This window comes from Geotrypetes seraphini, chromosome 16, assembly GCF_902459505.1.
Source record: "Geotrypetes seraphini chromosome 16, aGeoSer1.1, whole genome shotgun sequence".
Lineage (NCBI taxonomy): Eukaryota > Metazoa > Chordata > Amphibia > Gymnophiona > Dermophiidae > Geotrypetes > Geotrypetes seraphini.
In genome coordinates this window covers 42,104,375-42,124,198 of record NC_047099.1, presented here as the reverse complement: position 1 = coordinate 42,124,198, position 19,824 = coordinate 42,104,375, and the positions used below count along the sequence as shown (strand labels likewise).

Here is a 19,824-nt window from a genome sequence, read left to right as displayed (position 1 = left end):
TCCAGAATTTTACTTTATTTTTATATCAAGTAGTTATCCTAACTTGAGCAACAAAGCAATCAAGCCGTTGTTACCATTTGGATCTTATCTTTGCGAACTTAGATTTTCAGCTGACAGAAATTAAATCAAAATAAACAAAACGGCCGTAGATGGTGGATGATGAAATGCGTGTTTGCTTGTCGATTATCGAGCCGCATTTTGAGTTAATTTGCTCTCCATAACAAGCTCATCCATGGCGCAGATGAGCAATTCTATACTATCTACTTCAGCTTAAAGAACTTTAAATAAATAACTCTCAAATTTAATTTTTTGTTGGTTTTGCAATTTTATCATTTCATTTATATTATGCTGCGAAAAACATTTGCTCTATTCAGTGTGCTGGAGCTGAAAAAGTTTGAGAGACACTGCTTTGCAGGGAATATTCCTCTTTTATACTTTACCTCTCAGCGGCCAGTCCAAACATGTCATCCGGTGTGGGAGGCATGAGCCCTTTCAGTCTTATACTAAAGCTACGTACATACCTGACAGGGCTGGTCACATTTCTCCCCATGCCATCCAGCCGTGCAAGTGCAGAGTCCACTGATTGGGCTGCAGGTGGCGCCGTTGGCACATTGGCAGGTCCCATTGCATCCAGAGCCCCAGCTGCCCTTGGCACAGGGAACAGTACAATCTCCTCGCTGCCAGCCTATAACAGGGAAGCAAAACAGAGATTAAGGCCCTGGATTCATCTGAAGGCTCCTCGAGTCCCCCTTTCAGTTCCAGGTATTTCTGTCTCTTAACCTCATTTAAATTTCTACTGGTAAACATATTTTCTCTCTAAGAAGTGGCACTTTACCTCCCTTGGTGTGTATGTTTGTTCTCGTGGAAAATCAATAGAATATCGGTTTCAAAACAAATCAAGACCTGCAGGAGGAAGCAACCAGCAAGCTCTGTAACCTCCAAGAGCACCTCAAGCTGGAAACCGATATTCAACACTTAATCACCTAAGTTTAGCAGCTAAATCGGTTCTCTCTTTATGCAGTGTTGAGTATCGTACTTAACTGTATAAGAGATGGCTAACTGTGGAAACCTGGATATTCTATGCTATTTCCTGGATATGAACTGGCACTGAACATCCAGCAAAAATCACTCACCACCACCAACTATCAACCCCCTACACTACCAACTCTCTGTCTCTGGCTATCAGTGGAAGGAGCCTGCATTTTTCAAAGAGCATTTTCAACTGTTTTGAGACAAAACCACCTTTAAAAACTCGTGCTTGAAATTTGCATATCGGTTCCCTGATGCAGGAACGAAATGGGTCACGTCGGAACACTCAACAAAGAAAAGTTTCTTTGTTAGGACTATTTAAACAAGTACATCATTAAGTTTGACTGCGTTGGCAGTGAAGAAAAAGCTTTTTTGATGTTGGTTCAATTATATGCAATGACTGGGTAGCAAGGTGATATTCTTAGGATTCGCCCATTGTTTTTGCTTTCATGTCTCTGAGCATATTTTTGACTATACATGAAGACATTATTACTATCATAAGCAGTTTGAACAGTTCATAGGAGAGTGATTTTGTACTCCCTATCAGTGGCATTCTCATGCTCTTGTTATGGCTGGTGGGGATCCTCAAGCCCCAACAGCTGCAAGGATCCTCCGGCAGCAAGAATTCTCTCTTCTGCTTGCTCCAGTCCACGGCACTGTCCAAGCACTAGCATCGTGCTTGCAATGCACAGAAAAAGCAACAGGCTGGAGCAAGTGGGAGAGGAAGGAGTTCTTGCCACTTGAGGATCCCCACCAGCTCAGGTATTTTTAATGCTTTGAGTTGGCCTTGAAGGGGGGGGGAGGTCTGGCTACCATTTGCCCACTGTTAGTATCTTTTATTGGTTAAAGGTCATCATTAAAAGTGCTCCAAAAGATGGCACAGTGACACAAAGAAATCTCTTTGCTGGGATACCCATGAAGAATATTTGTCAGACATGCTTGCATCTATGGCACACTCTTCAAAACAAGCTGGGAACCACATCTCCATGCCTGTCTCTTGCTGCTGACCTGTGAGAGGAAACAGCCCAAACTGGAGCCATACCTTCTTTGCAAATGCAGGTGCCATCAATGGGCGAGCAGGCCAGGAAATTTTTGCAGTTGCATTGCAAGGAGCAGTTAGCCCCATAGGTCCCGGAGGGGCAGTAACTGGAGCAGTGCTCCCCCTGCAGGAGAAAAATAGGCATTACTTGCAGGGATCAGACGGGGGCCAATTCTGTAAGGAGCATGCATCTCTGTTGAGCATTGAGTCTATTCTAAAACAGCAGCTGGGCATCCAGCCTCCACTGCAGAGTACTAAATAACCTGAGACAGTTACACCAGCCATAGACCTGAATGTTTGCCTTGCACCAGACTTGTACATGTCTTGCACTTACCATGTACCCAGGCGCACACAGGCAGCGGCCGCTCTCACTGTCACAGGCTCCCCCGTTCAAGCACAGACAAGGCTCTTGGCAGCTGGTTCCGTAGTAGCCCTGGGGACACGTCTCATTGCAGTGCAGCCCAGCCCAGCCTGGCTTACAGGTGCACTCCCCGCTCATAGGGTGACAGCTGCGGGAGGAAAGGTTGTCTGTCATGATTGTTTAGATTGTAAGCTCATTTGAGCAGGGTCTTCTCCTTTGTAACTCTGAACAGTGCTGCGTACATCTGGTAATGCTCTAAAAATAATATTAGTAGTAGTAGAAAATACTCATGGCAATGCAGTAAAGAGCTGGTAGTGAAGGATTCTCCAGGAGCTGAAGATTTATCTCCCCCAAAGTTTAACAGATATCCAGGGAAAACAGATTCCTTTATATGTATTAGGGGCCCAATTTCCAAAAGATTTATGCTGAATGCATACGTTTTTACTCAAAATTTCACTGAACTCTTAAAGTTTAGGAGCATATAAAGTAGATGCAATGGCATAGTAGGGGGGGGGGGGGCGGTCCACCCTCTCCTCCTCTCCGACCCCTTGCCGTGTGCGCGTCTTCCAATCTGATACCCCAGACACCTAGCGCCCCTCTGTCTTCCAATCTCCCTGACCCCTCCCACAAAATCATGGTGGTCTAGTTGGCTTGGGGGGGGGATCAGACCAGACTCCCCCAGCTCGAGAATCCTCCACCCCTGACACCGCCCCCAATGCCTTTCATCGAAAATCAGGCAGGAAGGATGTCCACTCTCTCCTGCTTCTTCTTAATGGTGGCCCTTCCCCTTCCCCCTAAGGGATGGCCCATAGGCGCCTGAGCCAATCAGGGCCTTAGGCCCCTCCCAGTGCATGCAGGTGGTGCTCTAGGAGGAGCCTAAGGTGCTAAGTGGGGGAGGGAGCATGGCAATGGGGGCGCAGAAGTGCACCTCCACCCCAGGCACCCTCTATCCTTCCTAAGCCACTGAGTAGATGGTAGCAGGGGTGGATTTAGGATGGGGAAAAAAAGTTAGTTTATGAAGGCCTAAATTTCTAAGCATAACCTCTAAGCTTCTAAATTAAGGTGAATTTTCAGCTGAAAATTTATGCTCCTAAGTTTGGCTGAAAATAAACTTAGGGCTCATCTTTTTTTGAATATCAGGCTCTAGCATTTCAAGGGATGTACTATACACACTCCATGGGGCTATGTTTGTGTGATGAACTGGTAAGATGGGCGTGGGTCCAATTTGGGTAGGTGTTAGGAAGGGGGGAGGGATATTCCCTTACCTCTGGGTATGGTGGGGGTCACAGACGCACTGCATGTTGCAGGCCACCCCATAGAAGTCATCAGGGCACATGCGTTCCTCACAGCGGCCACCATGGAAGCCGGCTTCGCAGAGGCACGCCCCATTGATATGGAAGCAGCGTGCTCCGTTCACGCAGTCGCACGCCTCAGCACAGTCCTGTCCGTACTTCCCAATTGGGCACTCCTCCCGGCACCTGGAGAAGCAGGGAGACCTGAATGAGTGCACAGACCCAGCTTCCCATTCTCATGGAAGTGACGGAATTAGAAATGTACCCCCCCATTCCACTCTCGGCTCTAGAAATGCAATGCAGAATATATAACACAACCTAGATTATTATATACCTTCAGCTACCTTGCAGTTCTGTGCAGTTAACAAACTAAGACAGTAGATTAGCCAAAATATTTGCCAAACAAGTATGTTTTCAACGATTTCTGAAAACCAGATAAGAAGTAGAAATAGATATGTAGGTACCAACTTGTTTATCCCACATTGCTGCTTGATATGCCAAAATTTTGCTAAAGAATTGTTTATAAACACATCCTTTTACTGATGGAAAGTTAGTATTCTTGTTCTTATGCTTTTTTATGGCATAAACTACTTTTAAAGAGACCATACCACGTTCAGTGTTGAATATTACAACACTTATTTCAAACGCATAATAACATAGTGAAGTGGTATAGAGGAACCACAATGAGCTTTCGTTATCTGCTTCAGAGTGCGTGGATTTTACTAAGTCACACATTTCATTGTAGACCTTCTGGCCAACTCATTAACAGTTCTGCCCCAAAGAAGCAAGGTCTCTGTGAACCATGGAGCTTGGGAGAAGGGGGTGCAGGAGAGGGATAGCTCTTTCTGTGGCTGAAAGGCAAGTGGGATTTTGGGAAGCCTTTGATCCCGCCTGATAAAATCTTCCGAAGATGATCCTGATGCCACGATGTGACCACAGACCCAGGAGCTGTACTCACCGGTCCCCGGTGTATCCCAGGGCGCACAGGCACTGTCCGTGGTTTGAGTCGCACTGCCCTCGGTTGTGACAGTGGCAGGTTTCCGAGCATCCACTGCCAAAATGTCCGTCAGGGCAGGGGAATGAGCAAATTGAGCCCTGAGGAAGGAAACAGCAGTAGAAATTATTACCGTGTTCCGCTCACACAAGACCTGATAAACCCATTAAAGGAACACCTTCCCTTTTGTGCACTCTGCAATGCTTCAATAGGAGACGTGGAAAATGTGCGCATTTCACTGTTTAGTTCAAAATTATTTTCATTACAGCAGTTTTGGATTTCTCTGTAAACAGAATTTTGACGTAATAACCCTGGGCAGTTAGGCCCAGTGGCGTAATAAGGGTGAGTAGTGCCCCCTCTCCCACCCTCTTCCCTGTCCCCTGCCGCGTATGCGCCCCCTTCCCTCGTACCTTTTAAAGTTCTATGGTGTGAGCAGCATGCCCACGTCAGCGTTAGCTCCCCTTTGATGTCACTTCATAGGCACAGGCCCCGGAGGTGATGTCAGAGAGAGCGCCAGGGGTGCGCAAGGGGGAAGGAGGGGAGTGGGGAGCAAGCAGGCAGGTGAGCGAATGAGTGCACCCCCCTTACTATGTCACTTGTGAGGCCTAAAAATTAGGCCCTGAGGAATGGCATGCATAGTGGCCGTCAATCTTCAGTTAGGCATCGCTTGCAGACTCAGACCTAGTGGTGTCTAAGCGACTGAACCTTAAGTGCTCCTGGTTTATGCCATTTTAGGCGCCGACATAGAAAACACTCAAGGGCTGAATACTGACTTATTTGGCTCAAAACTATCTGGATATTTAAAGTCGAAGACTTGACAGGGCCTGGCTTTAAGTATCTGGCATTTGAGTGTTATTTGTTGGGGTTTTTATAACCAAGCTCTCATGATATTTTTTTTTTCCATTACTTAAGGGACAGCCTACCACATTCGAAACCCCCGATGGAAACAGTTCACCAAAGCACGAAACGCCATCCTGATGCCAACCTATCCTCGAAGGCCCGTTCCGCACCGCTGAAAGTCAAACCAGGTTATGTAGCATCTCACAATTTGAGTGCTCATGGAGCAGATTTTTCTTTTAACTTTGTGTTTAATTTCCTCAGAGTTTGGACTTGGGTCTCTCAATTTTGTGGGCTTTAATCAATTGGTTATGTACATTTTCTTCTTTTCTTGTGTGTCTATTCTGTACAAGCGGTATGATTGGTTTTGTTAATTATATGTAAACGTTTTTTAAAAAACCAGCACTGCGGTGTATGTGGCCTTAAGAACGGTACAGCCTGCTGTGAATAAATAACTTCTTCTGTAGGTTAGAGCCTTATTCACCCTTTTTTTTCTGCCCCTGAGAGCCTCAGGTGACTCCCTTCTAGATAGAGATCCTAAAGCACGTTTGGCCTTTCGGCCCCAGGATCTACAGTGGTTTTCAAATGGAAGAAAGCCAAACTACAAATACCATGATGCACTAGAATGCCTGTCAAAATTTTGTCTTCCTTTCCCCAGAAAATAGGACACCTGGCAGCTCAGCATATCCCACTATTTAGCCCCATAGACTAGAGGGCATAAATTTCACACACACACCCCCATGATACAATCACAGACACCACCTCTGTCCCTCTCCTCTGCCAGCTGACAGGGACTGTGCTGTGGCTAATGTTTAGCTCCCTCCCTCCCTCCCACCAATGAATTAGAGCTTCTGCTTCATTCATACCATCCATCCAGGTGGGCATATGCACTGCCCTGTATGCGGATGACAGATGCCCCCGCTTTGGCACGGGCAGATCTCCGGACACTGGAACCCAGGAGCGCTCTCTGTTGCCATGCAGTGGATCTCACAGCTAGAAAAGAGAAGACACACATCCAGGGTCACCGGCGGTCACATATTTTCCTACTGTAGGATTTTAGAGTTTCTTCCAGCTGTGGCATCTCCGTATCCCATTTCAGACCAGCTTTCAAGCTTCCAAAATGGTAGGGACCCAGCATAGATCAAATCAACTTAAAATGTCTGAACCAAAATATGCTAATTTCCAGAGAATTTGAGATGTAGGTGTGATATCCTCTAGTATAGAGTTTACATATGACCAACTTACAGGCTTCTCTTCTGGCCCACAATCATTCTTTATCTCAGAACCTCCCTGTCTACAGCAGGAGCCCTCTAGGGTGGACTATGAATTTGTTGTGCCTCTCCCAGAGAACATCGCAAAAAGTTATGTATAAGAAAAGACCCTCTAGTTTTGAACACATTGCACAGAAGAGATGCCAGTTGAACTCCTGCTACATGGCTGACAGACTGGAACTTTCTCTACTCACTATGGTCCTATGTAACCCTCTGGGCACTGGCATGCTCCAATTCTGCTGTCACACGTGGCTCCATTTTCACACTTGCAGTCCAAGAGACAGCTGTCTCCATAGGTGCCTGGGTCACAGGGGGTCTCGCAAAAGGGGTCCTTATAGCCAGGGGGGCAGAGGCAGGCCCCGGATAGGGGGTTACAGGTCCCTTCATTCTTGCACTTACAGTCATTCTTGCAGTCGGGACCCCAGGAGTGTCCTTCGCATGCTAGGAAGGAAAAAAGAATTGTTCAGGACACCCAGTTCAGTGGCACATTGTACGGTGCTGCCCCTTATTCTCTGTACCGTGCGATATAGTGACATAGAAGGGAAATAAATGCCTGGGGAGGGTCTTTATTCCCTGCACTATGTGATAACCATGAAAGAGAAGGGATAGAAATGCCCAGAGATGGTCTTTATTCCCTGCAGTGTGTGAAACAGTGAGGTAGAAATGCCCGCAGGATGTGGTCTTATTTTAGTAGAGTGTCCCTTCTTCAGCACACAGATCTAACCCAGTGACCCAGGCTGGCATTTACAGGCACTTGGCAGATAGATACCAGGGTCTTAAGGCATTTCTGCGGCTTTAACCCTTTCAGGACCATAAGGATCGTAGGCCAATTTTTGTGGTTTTGACGACATTTTTATGGTAAAAAGGGCTTGCAGATGCCAAAAAATTGATTTTTTTTTTGTGAAATATCATTATTTTTTTAAAAAAAAAATCACACTTCTGGCTTATGGACAGTGTGGCAAGTGAATCTTCTCGTCAATCTGGCAACGACGCTAATGAATGAATGTCGGAACCAGTTTGTTTACATAAAGGCAGTATCCTATGGAATCCGTACATATCAAATTTAGAACTGTAGACTATCCCAATCAAAATTTATAGGATTTTAAAGTTATGGGACAAATATGTCCCTTGGTCCTGAAAGGGTTAAGTGACCTGGTGGGACCCCTGATCCCCAGAGCATTCTGAATGCGTGGGAAGAATGTTATAAGCAGTTCCCCCCCCCTTCCCTCTACGAAGGCCAGGGAGAGGGGAGAGTCTGAGCCCTTCCGTCATGCAGGAAACACATTCCTACTTTGCAAGCACAGAGGAGAGAGCATGGGAGCCTCTGTGGGAACAGCGTGTGTCTACTGTGTCTTGCTAGAGAAAACACAAGTTTTGCATTTTGCGTGTTGGCATGAACCCAAGCCACTTTGACGATTGCTACTGCTACTAGCTCTGTGTTTCACCTCAGCCCTCTGAATCCCGTACTTGAAACACACCACGCCAGTCAGGGTTTTCAGGATATCCACAATGAATACACACGAGATAGATTTGCAAACAAACAATGGCGGTAGTACATGCCGCGCTCCCAGGCCTGCCCAGTTCTGCACCCAGCTGGCATCCATGCATGTGTGGACGCAATGTAATGACATCACACACACGCACTATAGAAATAATTAGTAATAGTAAAAACCGCAGAGTTACATTATTCTATAATGGCTGTTTCATACCAAACGGCCATTATACAATTCACATTTAGCATGTATCATCCCAGTGCCTAAATTTTGGTGCTCTTCCTTGTGCTTTTTCATTCACTGCTAATATTGCGCAGTCATTGCAAAGATTTTGCACTTCGCACATAGCTCCCATTACAAGCAAATACCTGGAAAAAAAAAACAGCCAAAGCGAACGTTCCCAGAAATGACATGAGAAACAGCATGAAACCCACATTTTCTGGGCTGCCCATCCATCCCTTCAAAATAACTGAGAACAAAACACCTTAAAAATTGGGAAAACTTGGGGGGGGGGAAATGAAAACTAACCAAAATATTTTTCCTGTAACCACCTGTGAAACACTGTAAGTTACCCCCCCCCCCCCCATAGGCTATGTTACAGGAATTAATGAGCAAAGCCAAGGGTTCCAAAGGCCTCAGTTGCTGGAGCACCTGATACCCAGATGGGATTTGTGGTCGCGGAGCTGTGTGTTGCGCCTAGGGTCAGAGAAGGGGCCCCGAAACTCACCACTGGAGCAGTCGATACCTCTCCAGCCTGGCTCACACTGGCACTGATCGGGTGAGATGCACCGTCCATGGACGCACTCCTGGGTACAGCGCGCTATAAGGAGCAGAGAGACAAGGGAGGAAAGTCGTGAATGTGTAAGGTTGAAAGTGGGAGAGTCCAGGGATAGGCAAGTTCCCAAGTCTATTCAAGACTTGATATCCTGCCCATTTGAACAGTTTACAATAGAATAGTTCTCATATAGAACAAAATGTTAAGAGAAAGAAGATATGTAAGTATGTTTATTAAAGTCTTTATATACCACATCTACAGCCAAAAAGGATCAAAACGGTTTACAATATAACTTAATGAAATATATGAAAAGAACTCGGTACTAAATTTTTTTTTTTAAATGCACAATTTCTAGTTGAGGCAAGATGAGCCTTTGAAATATGGGGAACAACTATTCTTATTATCATTTAAAGATCTTAATAAACACCTAGGCGCATAAAACAACACCAGGTTAGAAAGATATGACGGTTCTAACTCAAACAGTACTCAATTGTGATGGTAATGCATTCCGTAAACTGGGGCCAGTGATGGAAAAGGTGGAACAACGTGTGGTCTCCTACTAGGACCAGGACTCTTTTTGCTGGATGCTCTGAGCTAGGGGGTGGGGAGGGAACGACGGCCGCAATCCAATCAGGTTTTCAGGATTTCCTCAATGAATATACATGAGATCTGTTTGCATACCCTGCCTCCATTGTATGCAAATAGATCTCATGCATATTCATAGGGGAAATCATGGAAACCCGACTGGATTGCGGCCCTCCTTCCGCACCCCTGCCTGAGCTCTGGTTATCGGCTGCCCTTCTTTCTCTGCCTTTGCAGCAAAGGACAGACTTAAAAAGTGAGATGCGGGGTGACGGAGGCGCCATGGCCGAAAAAAAAAAAAAAGGTGGCCTATGTGTTTTCTGGAAAGAGCTATCGTGGTAGCCACCGCCTCACTTAGGAATGGTTATGAGAGCTATGAGGGGCCAAGAAAGATGAAGATGAGAACCAAGGAAAGATAGAAATAAGAGGCCAGGTGCAAGTTAGTTCTGATGCTACATATTGAACCTGAAATGGGCCAGAATGCTGAATTTGAAAGTTTGTGCAGATGGCCACAGAACTGTCTCATATACAAGAGGTTTCAAAGGTGCTGGCAAACAGAGGAGACTTACGGACACAGACATTGACACTCTCGTAGTAGCCCTGGCAACAGCGGAGTCTTTTCCTGTAGTCCACCTTCACTCCTTGGCGGTAGGCTGTCTTGTATATGATTCTGAACCAAAGAGAAATTTAGTTAAAAAAAACCAACACACACAGAAATTGGAAGGGTGGTAACAAATACAAGCCCTGTCCCCATTCCCCTGCCCAAATCCATCTAGCAGGTCTGGTCAGCAGAATGGCCACCATGAATGTTCATAACATCTGCCTGTATCTTCTTAATTAATCTCCCCCCACCCCATCATATTGATTATCAATTGTATTCTTCCCATCCCCCCTCTCCCATCCTTACCTGTGCTGGGTGCAGATTTTAAAGAAACTCCAGGCGTCATCACAAGCCTCAGTGGAGACCTGGCTGTAGGGGTGCGCGTAGGACTCCTTCTTCACTGTGCTAAAACTGGAGGGGGGGGGGACACAAAAAATAGTAGCAGTTGGAGGGATTTCTGTTGTAACTAGATTTCTTGTCAAGCTGCAAAATTCCCTGAGCGTAGTAGGAAGTGAGATCTGTTGTGTGTCTCTAGGTCTGGTCCCGGGTTCCATGTCTGTTGGAGGGACTGAGCCACTTCTGGCATTGTAAGCTCTAGTTTCCATAAAGCTCCAGGCATGCATGGCTCCAGAAAAAGGAGGATGGATTGAGACAGCCAGGTTTTACTTCCACTGCTTTCACTGGAAGTAAAACTTGGATGTCTCAATCCGCCCTCCTTTTTGTGGAGCTATAGGGTAACCCTAAGCATGGCTAGGGTTATCAGATTTTCCCTTTGGAAAATCCAGACCCCCCTAGGCCCGCCCCCAGGCCCGTCCAGTCCCACCCATCCCCACCCCATCACTGAACACTGCTGCCTGACACTGAGCGGCTTCCTGAATGGCTGCCCTGAGTTCTCACGAAACTTACGAGAACTCAGGGCAGCCATTCAGGAAGCCACCTAGCGCTGGGCAGCAACATACAGCTGAACCTCCAGAACTCGCAGAAGCCACTGGCTCAGCAGCAGGACAGGAGCACGGAAAGCTCACTCCTGCCCACTACACCTCTGGACCACTAGGGATTCCAGGTACATGGGCCATATGGAAGCTGCAGCAGCATGCAGGATATCAGCAGACAAGAGGTACAATGGACAGGGCAGGGAGGGGGGACAGGGTGCAGAGTCTGGCGGCCCGGTGGAGGCCTGCAACAAGTCCGGGGAGGGGGGCGGCGGCCCGAATATAAGCCGAGACCCCTATTTTTACGCCATATTTTTGATCCAAAAATCTCGGCTGATATTCTAGTATATAAGGTAACTTAAGCAGTGTGGGATTTGTAGTCCCTGATGGGGTGGTCAAAAAGCCAGAACTGGACTAAAATTTCCCTGCTGGAACTGGGAAGCATAAGCATTGCCATACTGGGTCAGACCAAAAGTCCCTGAAGTCCAGTATCCAGTTTCCAACAGTACCCGGCTAGATCCCAAAAGTGTTAACTTGGAAGCTTGATCACACAGCGCGAGATTTGCTGTGCACAATATCAGAGGAGGTGTTTGGCTTTTTCCTTACCTTTCCCAGTAACTGCAGACATCGGGGTCATTTGGACTCAGAGAAACACTGAGCTGCAGCTGTATCCCCAGCAAAAGGAAGTTGGCAGGTGAGAGAGCCAGAAAACATTTCATGCTGTCAGTGAGAAAAAAGAAAAACATGACCATTCGGGCTTGGAGGCAATCCATCGTTTATAACTGATGCTGTACTTCGGCAGAGAGGGTTGGAGAAAGAGAGGTCGGTGCCTGTTGCTGTGACCTCCCTAAAGTCAAAATAGAGGATTTTGGGGAGTTATTGCGCAGGATTGTCCATTAGTGAGGACCCAAATGCCAACGTTAAACCAGCTGCTTGAGCAGGGATTCTCGACCCAGCCAGTCAGAAGTTCAGGATACCAGCAATGAATATTCATGAGTAATTCTGCATGCCCTGCCCACATTGTATGCAAATATCTTGAAAACCTGATTGACTAGGTGCATCCTGAGAACTGTGTCGAGGACTCTTGCTCTCGACCAGCGTTTCTCAACTCGGTCCTTTCCAGTCAGGTTTTCAGAATATCCATAATGAATATGAATAAACCTCCATTATAAGCAAATTTCTTTCATGCATATTCATTGTGGATATCCTGAAAACCTGACTGGCAAGGACGTACTTCAGGACTGCTCTAGACCTTCTGCATCCATCGACCCAGTCTTGGAACACACTTGGCCAAGTTAGGTTTTCAGGATGACCACAATGAATATTAGATAGAATTGCACACAACAGAGGCAGTGCAATGCAAATCTCTTCATGGATATCATAAAAACATGACTGGCTGGGTGCGTCCCAAGGACTTGGAGAAGAACCCCTGGTCTAGGTTCACCAAGATGCTGCAGAATTTCAGAAACCTTTCTGCTTATGGTCATTTTCTGTCCCTTGCTGCAGGTTCTGGGCTACCATAAGAAGTGTGGGGCTACAGTGTACTTTCAACCTAAATCCCAGTTTTCATGGGATAAGGACAAGACGATGCCTTCAATGGGCCCTGGTTGTCAGCAGTTAACAGTGGTTAACGTAGATGGGTTTAAGAAAGGATTGGATAAGTTCCTGGAGGAAAAGTCCATAGTCCGCTATTGAGACAGACATGGGGGGAAGGCCACTGCTTAACCTGGGATCGGAGGCTTGGGATCCTGCTATTCTTTGGGATTCTGTATGGAACGTTTCTACTAGTTGGGTTTCTCCCAGGTTCTTGTGGAAACAGGACCATTGGTCTGACCCAGCAAGGCTACTCTTCTAAACTAGGATATATCATTATAATCCTTTTGGAGAAAAGCTCCCTTAGGCTGTAGAAAGAAAAAAAACATTCTCTTTAAAATGTTCTCTTATTACAAAGCAATTCATTTTGGATAGGGTTGGGGGGTTGGAAGTGACTCTTCAGCATCTGGTCTGGAAGAGTTATGAATCTCACGTTCTTTAGATAGCTCCTATTCGAGCTCAATAAAATTGGTCATAGCTTGCAAAGGGGCCTGTACAACTGCTGGAACTTCCTGTGTTTCTTTTAAATCCACTAAGTCTCCTTTTATGAAGCTTGAGTTTGTACAAAATATGCCTTTCTTGCAGTCGCCGTTGGAGTGCCTGAACTCCAAATTAAACAGCAACCCTTCCTGCCCTAGAGGCTGACTTGTCAGAAGATATTTAGGAAGACACTTATTAATTTTCCCTTCAAATCTAATCTCAAAGAAACATGCTCCCAATATAGATTACTGTAGCCTGCTTTGTCTTGGACTACGTTTGTTTTGGATGGGATGACAGCTTGAAAAGTAAGCAGAGCTCTCTCCACCAATGGACTGCTCACTGCAAGCCGTACACAGGAAGTGCTGTCCTGAAAACAGGAAGCATATCAAGCCCAGAGGAAGCTTCCCCAGTTTAGGGCATCTTCGTGCTGTCAGATAACAGTGACTAGCAACAAGTACTCTCAAGCACAAAATATGCCCTACGGACACCAAATAGCTTTTGATGTGGGTCCCGAACATTTTAAAGAGATATCAAAGGGTGTCCTGCAGAGGAGGTCAACCTTCCGCGTCTTGTCTCCATTTCTTGGCTACTTTCCTTATGTCTTTGTTTTGAACGATCATGTATGCATAGGCATTATATAGTTACATGCCACGTATAGAGTAGACAGATCTTGTGATCATGAAGTGTAATGCAGTTTTGAATACATGAATGGAGAATGGTGCATGACTGTCCCAGTGTTGCAGTGGACCACAAGATGAATCAGTCAGCCCTGCGTCACCAGGATGTGGTAACTAGTGAGACATACAGTAGAAACATACTGACTGACTGCAGAGAGGGACCAATTAGCCCATCCACACTGCTCCATATGAGTAGGGTTACCATATGGCTCCAGTAAAAGAGCCTTACTGGGTCAAACTAATGGTCCATCAAGCCTAGTAGCCCGTTCTCACGATGGCCAATCCAGGTCACTAGTACCTAGCCAAAACCCAAGGAGTAGCAACATTCCAGAATCCCAAAGAGTAACAAAAGATTCTAGAGCCCCAAAGAGTATCAAGATTCCTTGCAAAATCTCAAAGAATAGCAAGATTCCGGAACTCCAAAGAGTAGCGACATTCCATGCTACCGATCCAGGACAAGCAGTGGCTTCCCCAAAGTCTCTCTCAATAACAGACTCTGGGCTTTTCCTTCAGGAAATTGTCCAAACCTTTCTTAAAACCAGCTACGCTATCTGCTCTTACCACAACCTCTGGCTTCCAGAGCTTAACTATTCTCCGAGTAAAAAAAATATTTCCTCCTATTGGTTTTAAAAGTATTTCCCTGTAACTTCATCAAGTGTCCCCTACTCTTTGTAATTTTTGATGGAATGAAAAATCGATCCACTTGTACCCGTTCTACTCCACTCATGATTTTGTAGATTTCAATCACGGAAGACATCTGGGTTTTATTTCCGTTGAAAGCAATGGAAGTAAAACCCAGATGTTTTCTGTAGCCATATGGTAACCCTACATGTGAGGGCACCTGGAATTGTGGCAGCTGTACAAGTACCACCAGCAGGGCATCAGTATCATTGTCTTCTGTGTCTGGTTCTCTGATGTTTATGGGATATAAGGCCCCATAGTAGGATTATCAGACATCCGGATTTCCCCAGAGAGATCCTCCCTTTCAAAATCCGGAAAAGATACAGTGAAGGGTGACAAAAATGATAAAAGGGATGGGCCGACTTCCTTATGAGGAAAGGCCAAAGCGGCTTGGAGAAGAGATACCTCTGGGGTGATATGATAGAGGTCTATAAAATACTGTATGGAGTGGAAATGGTAGATATGAATTGTTTGTTTGCTCTTTTCAAAAATACTAGAGCTAGGGGGGTATGCAATGATTTACAACAAACCGTAGAAAATATTTCTCCACACAACATGTAATTAAACTCTACAATTCGTTGCTGGAGAATGTGGTGAAATCAGTTAGCTCAGCAGTGTTTTGAAAAAGTTTGGATAATTTCCTAAAAGAAGTCCATAGGCCATTATTGAGATGGCTTGGGGAAATCCACTGCTTATTTCTAGGATACTGGGCTTGATGGACGTACGGTCTGTCCCAGTATGGCAATTCTAATGTTATTGTGACAGACCAAAGATCCATCAAGCTCAGTATCCTGTTTCCTGCTTGAAGAATGGTCTGAAATTTGGCAGCTGAAATTTAATGCTAAGAAATGCAAGGTCATGCATTTGGGCTGCAAAAACTCAAGGGAGTGGAACAATTTAGGAGATGAAGAACATTTGTGCACATAAGAGGAGCAGGAATTAGGTGTGATAGTATGTGATGATCTTAAGGTGGCCAAACAAGCTGAAAAGATGACGGCAAAAGCTAGAAGGATGCTAGGTTGCATAGGGAGAGGTATGGCCAGTAGGAAAAAGGAGGTATTGATGCCCCTGTAGAAGACTCCGGTGAGACCTCATTTAGAATATTGTGTACAATTCTGGAGACCTTCAAAAAGATATAAAAAGGATGGAGTCAGTCCAGAGGAAGACTGCTAAAATGGTATGTGGTCTTCATCATAAGGCGTATGGGGACAGACTTAAAGATCTCAATCTGTCTACTTTGGAGGAAAGGCGGGAGAGGGGAGATATGATAGAGACGTTTAAAAACCTATGTGATGTAAATGCGCACGAGTCGAGTCTCTTTCATTTGAAAGGGAGCTCTGCAATGAGAGGGCATAGGATGAAGTTAAGAGGCAAAAGGCTCAGGAGTAATCTAAGGAAATACTTGTTTTGCAGAAAGGGTGGGAAATGTGTGGAACAGTCTCCCAGTAGAGGTGGTGGAGACAGAGACTGTGTCTGAATACAAGAAAGCATGGAATAGGCATATGGGATCTCTTAAGGATAAGAGGAGATAGTGGGTGCTGAAAATGGGCAGACTGTATGGGCCATTTGGCCCATATCAGCCACCATGTTTCTATGTTTCCAGCTGTGATCAATCCAGGTCACAAGTACCCGGCAAGATCCCAAAAGAATAAGATAGAATTTATGCTGCTTATCCTAGACTTAAGCAGTGGATTTTTCCAAGCCCATCTTAATAATGGCGTATGGATTTTCTTTAAGGAAATTATCCATACCTTTTTTAAACCCCGCCAAGCTAACTATGGTCACCACACTCTCTGGCAATGAATTCCAGAGTTTAAAATAACATGTTGAGTGAAGAAATATTTTCTCTGGTTTGCTTTAAATCTGCTTCATAGTAGCTTCATTGCATGCCCCCTATCCTAGTATTTTTGAAAAGAGTAAACAAGTGATTCACGACTTTCCATTCCACTCCACTCTTCTCCAAGCTGAAGAGCCCTAGCTGCTTTAGCTTTTCCTCATAGATAAGTCTTCCCATCTCCTCTACCATTTTTGTCACCCTTCTTTGAATCTTTCTAACTCTGATATATATTTTTTGAGATTTGTGACCAGAATTGCACACAGTATTCGAGGTGCAGCTTCACAGGGAGCGAATTTTGTGTTATGAATAAATGTGCAAAAATTGGTATGTTCTTCAAAATTGCTTGAGCTTTTTTTGTTTTTTTTTAATGTTTTCAAAATGTTGAAGTAGATTGACAGCCCATAGAGAGGCTGCATTACATAATGGCCCTTTGATGGGGTCCTTTGGGGTCAACCAGAGAATATGTAAACGCCAGCAGAAAATGTTCCAAGGTATTGTTTCCATTTTTGTGTGGGTGTTAGATTACTGATGAACCCCCTTCCCCAGACCCCCCAGCCTGACAAGCAGAAATTGATGTGTGGTTGGGAGGGGGAATGGAGAGTCCACACAAAGACCATTCCAACCCACACTCTTTTATGAGTCCCCAGACTTCTTTCAGCTGAAAGCGTGAGCACATGTTGGAAGGGCTGGTGTGTGTTGCACTCTGCATCCTTTGTGGGAGGGAATTTTTTTGTAAACACTTTATTGAAAGCTTTAATAGGTAGAACAAATCAACTATCAATCGAAATTGAAATGAAACAATTTATGTCATCAAAAATGTAAGAAATTTAATAAAAGGATAATGCTCAGAAGGAAGAAGGAGTCAAGGGTAAAATTCTAAAAATCAGAGGAACTGAAAAATGAGAACCTCAAGAAGCCTTTTTTTGGAATAGAAAATCTTCGAGAGCTTCCTAGATTTGCAAATTTTGTTGGTATCTAATTTTTTTACTGCAGCTTTTAAATTCAAATTTAAAAGACCAAAATGTTGCATTTAAATTAGTCGAATGTTTCCAATGGTTTTAAAAACTATTTAGATAGTCTTTGATAATAATATTTCAAAATGTAGATAACGTGAAGAAGGAAGTGTAAAGAGTGGAATGTGGATCTAAGAATGAGGAAATTTGATGTTAAAAATCATTCCAATTTATTTGAATTTTGTGACAGTCGTATGAGGTATATATGCAGAGAGGAAAATGGTGACAGAGTTCAAAAAAGCATGGGATGAACATAGAGGATTTCGAATCAGAAAATAGTAAATATTGAAGAACTAAGGCCCATACTGGGCAATCTTGCACGGTCTGTATCCGTATATGGCCGTTTGGTTGAGGATGGGCTTCAATGGCTGGGATGGTTTAGATGGGCTGGCGTGAGCTTTGACGGAGACTTCAGTAGATAAAACCTAAGCACAGTACCGGGCTTTGGGTTCTGGCCCAGAAATAGCTAAGAAAAAGGAAAATTTAAATTAAATAAGTAATTTAAAGAGAGGGTAAGGTTGGGAAGACTGGATGGACCATTCGGGTCATTATCTGCTGTCATCTACTATGTTACTATGTAGAAGGATGCTCAACATTTCTTTGTGTCAGAAATGCCTACTCTTCGCTTTCTAATAAGCTTCCAGAGCACATACTGAACCAAATAGAATAAAGATTGTGTGAGCCTAGACAGAGGTTATGTTCCAAAAAGATTTCCAATTCCTTTCTGCCTTTGGCAGACTCGGATCATGTTCCCAAACCTCGATAATGCCTCTACTTATGATGTTATTCAGAATGTTGTAAATACTGGGTATTATTTTGCCTCTATGTAGTGGGTTGTTAGTATTTGCAGAATTCCTTAGAAATCCCTTGAGAAGTCTCCGTCTACAGGACTCTTTGGGGATAACTCCATCAAGAAAGCACCACCATTTACACATGGTTTACACAAGTAATCTTTATAATACTCTCATAAACTACCATTAGCTCCGGGTGGCCAGCAGGATCCAGTTTAAGATTCTCCTTGTACATATGAGGGGTCGCTGAAAAGTTCTCAGCCCAGCCAAGAAGAGAATGATATGGAGCCATGAAACATACAAGTTATTCCACACTTTGCTTGACATTGTTCATTTCAATGATATTTCAATGTCCGCAGCTGCATTCCGATCAGGCTGGCTCGTGCAGGATGATTCTCGGGCCTCATTTCTCTTCAAGAAGTCTCTCAGTGCCCTCTTCCTCAGCTTGTGTGCGGGCACAATGCAAGCAGGACTGGTCCTCGTGCGCCAGACCCAAGCAGCGGCCGCACAATTTATGAGGATCCATGTACTCATCCTTTTCCTGCATCCCGAGCATTTCTTTGATGATCCAGGTATCTTCAAAATGGTGAGCAGAAAAGTTGTAGTGGAGAGCTGTAGAAAATCTTACCGATAGGAAAGGGCGGAGACTAGAGACTGGTGAATAGGGGGAAATGGATAGTGCTCGGGCATGCCCGATGGGGCCCCGGGCACCGCATATGCTCTGAGAGAAAAAATAAATCTCTCTTATCCGCAAATAGGAGCTGTTGGGACATCACCCATATGTGGCTGACTCATCCTGCTTGTCTAGGAGAACGTCAGGACCAGTGAGCAAAAACTGGGCCTTATGTTTGCATTAGAAGCCATGCACTCAGCCATCAGCGCACAGTCCTAATACAAGCTGTTTCGCATCAGTCTGTCTGATTAAAGTCAGTTCCTATTCCCCAGGATCTTTGATTTACCCTCTCAGCAGTAGGACCACTCCTTGCCTCTCCCCTCCGCCTCCGATCTTGGCTGCTTCCCACACTGGAACTCTGCAGGCTGCAGCTGCGGCTTGGTCCTCCCATTTCTCCAACTCCTTTAAGGTCCTGGTGATAAAACCAAACCCTAAAGAAGGTTTTAATCGACAAGGGCTATTTACTTCCCTCCTGAGAGGATCAGTGCGTGGGCAGGCAACTACTTGGCTGATAAAACCCTTACAAATGTTAGTATACTTGGACATGTTTTCAGACTCTGTTACAAGGGCTATAGATGTAGTGAGCGCGTTCACTTTTTTTGCACATTGGCATGGAAGGCATCCAGCAAGACCCTGCTCTGATGCATTTGTCCTTTTCACTCTCCTCCCCTACCTTTCTAATTTTTGCTGAGACCTAGAAGAGACAGATCCTCTGTTGCTGTAAATGAGAGAGATTCCAGAAAAACAGAGACAAAGCGGAAGAGAAACAGCTTTTTTTTTTTTTTTTTGCAGCAGGGACCAAATAAGCCAACCTCTGGCTCCGTCCCTGAAGCCTGGGCAAAATGTTGCCTGGACCATGGTCGTGGTGCTCAC

At 45.0% G+C, this 19,824-nt stretch overlaps 2 protein-coding genes across 4 annotated transcripts in view; one reads left to right on the top strand and one right to left on the bottom strand.

The window, feature by feature from the left end:
* Positions 1-6,025, top strand: part of LOC117349908 (leucine-rich repeat-containing protein 71-like) — a 53,817-nt gene extending 47,792 nt beyond the window's left edge. The window contains exon 18 of the mRNA XM_033923617.1: positions 5,628-6,025. Within this exon, the coding sequence (XP_033779508.1) occupies positions 5,628-5,693 (66 nt within the window). The 3' untranslated portion in view covers positions 5,694-6,025. The remainder of the gene's footprint in view (positions 1-5,627) is intronic.
* PEAR1 (platelet endothelial aggregation receptor 1) overlaps positions 1-19,824 on the bottom strand; it is a 67,066-nt gene that overhangs the window by 21,150 nt on the left and 26,092 nt on the right. For all 3 annotated transcript variants that reach the window (XM_033923612.1, XM_033923614.1, XM_033923613.1), the window contains exons 2-12: positions 11,813-11,926; positions 10,581-10,685; positions 10,243-10,343; positions 9,044-9,136; positions 7,018-7,264; positions 6,419-6,545; positions 4,680-4,816; positions 3,695-3,907; positions 2,403-2,577; positions 2,072-2,192; positions 522-685 (exon numbers count right to left, since the gene is read on the bottom strand). In XM_033923612.1, coding sequence (XP_033779503.1) covers positions 522-685; positions 2,072-2,192; positions 2,403-2,577; positions 3,695-3,907; positions 4,680-4,816; positions 6,419-6,545; positions 7,018-7,264; positions 9,044-9,136; positions 10,243-10,343; positions 10,581-10,685; positions 11,813-11,926 — 1,597 coding nt within the window. The remainder of the gene's footprint in view (positions 1-521; positions 686-2,071; positions 2,193-2,402; positions 2,578-3,694; positions 3,908-4,679; positions 4,817-6,418; positions 6,546-7,017; positions 7,265-9,043; positions 9,137-10,242; positions 10,344-10,580; positions 10,686-11,812; positions 11,927-19,824) is intronic.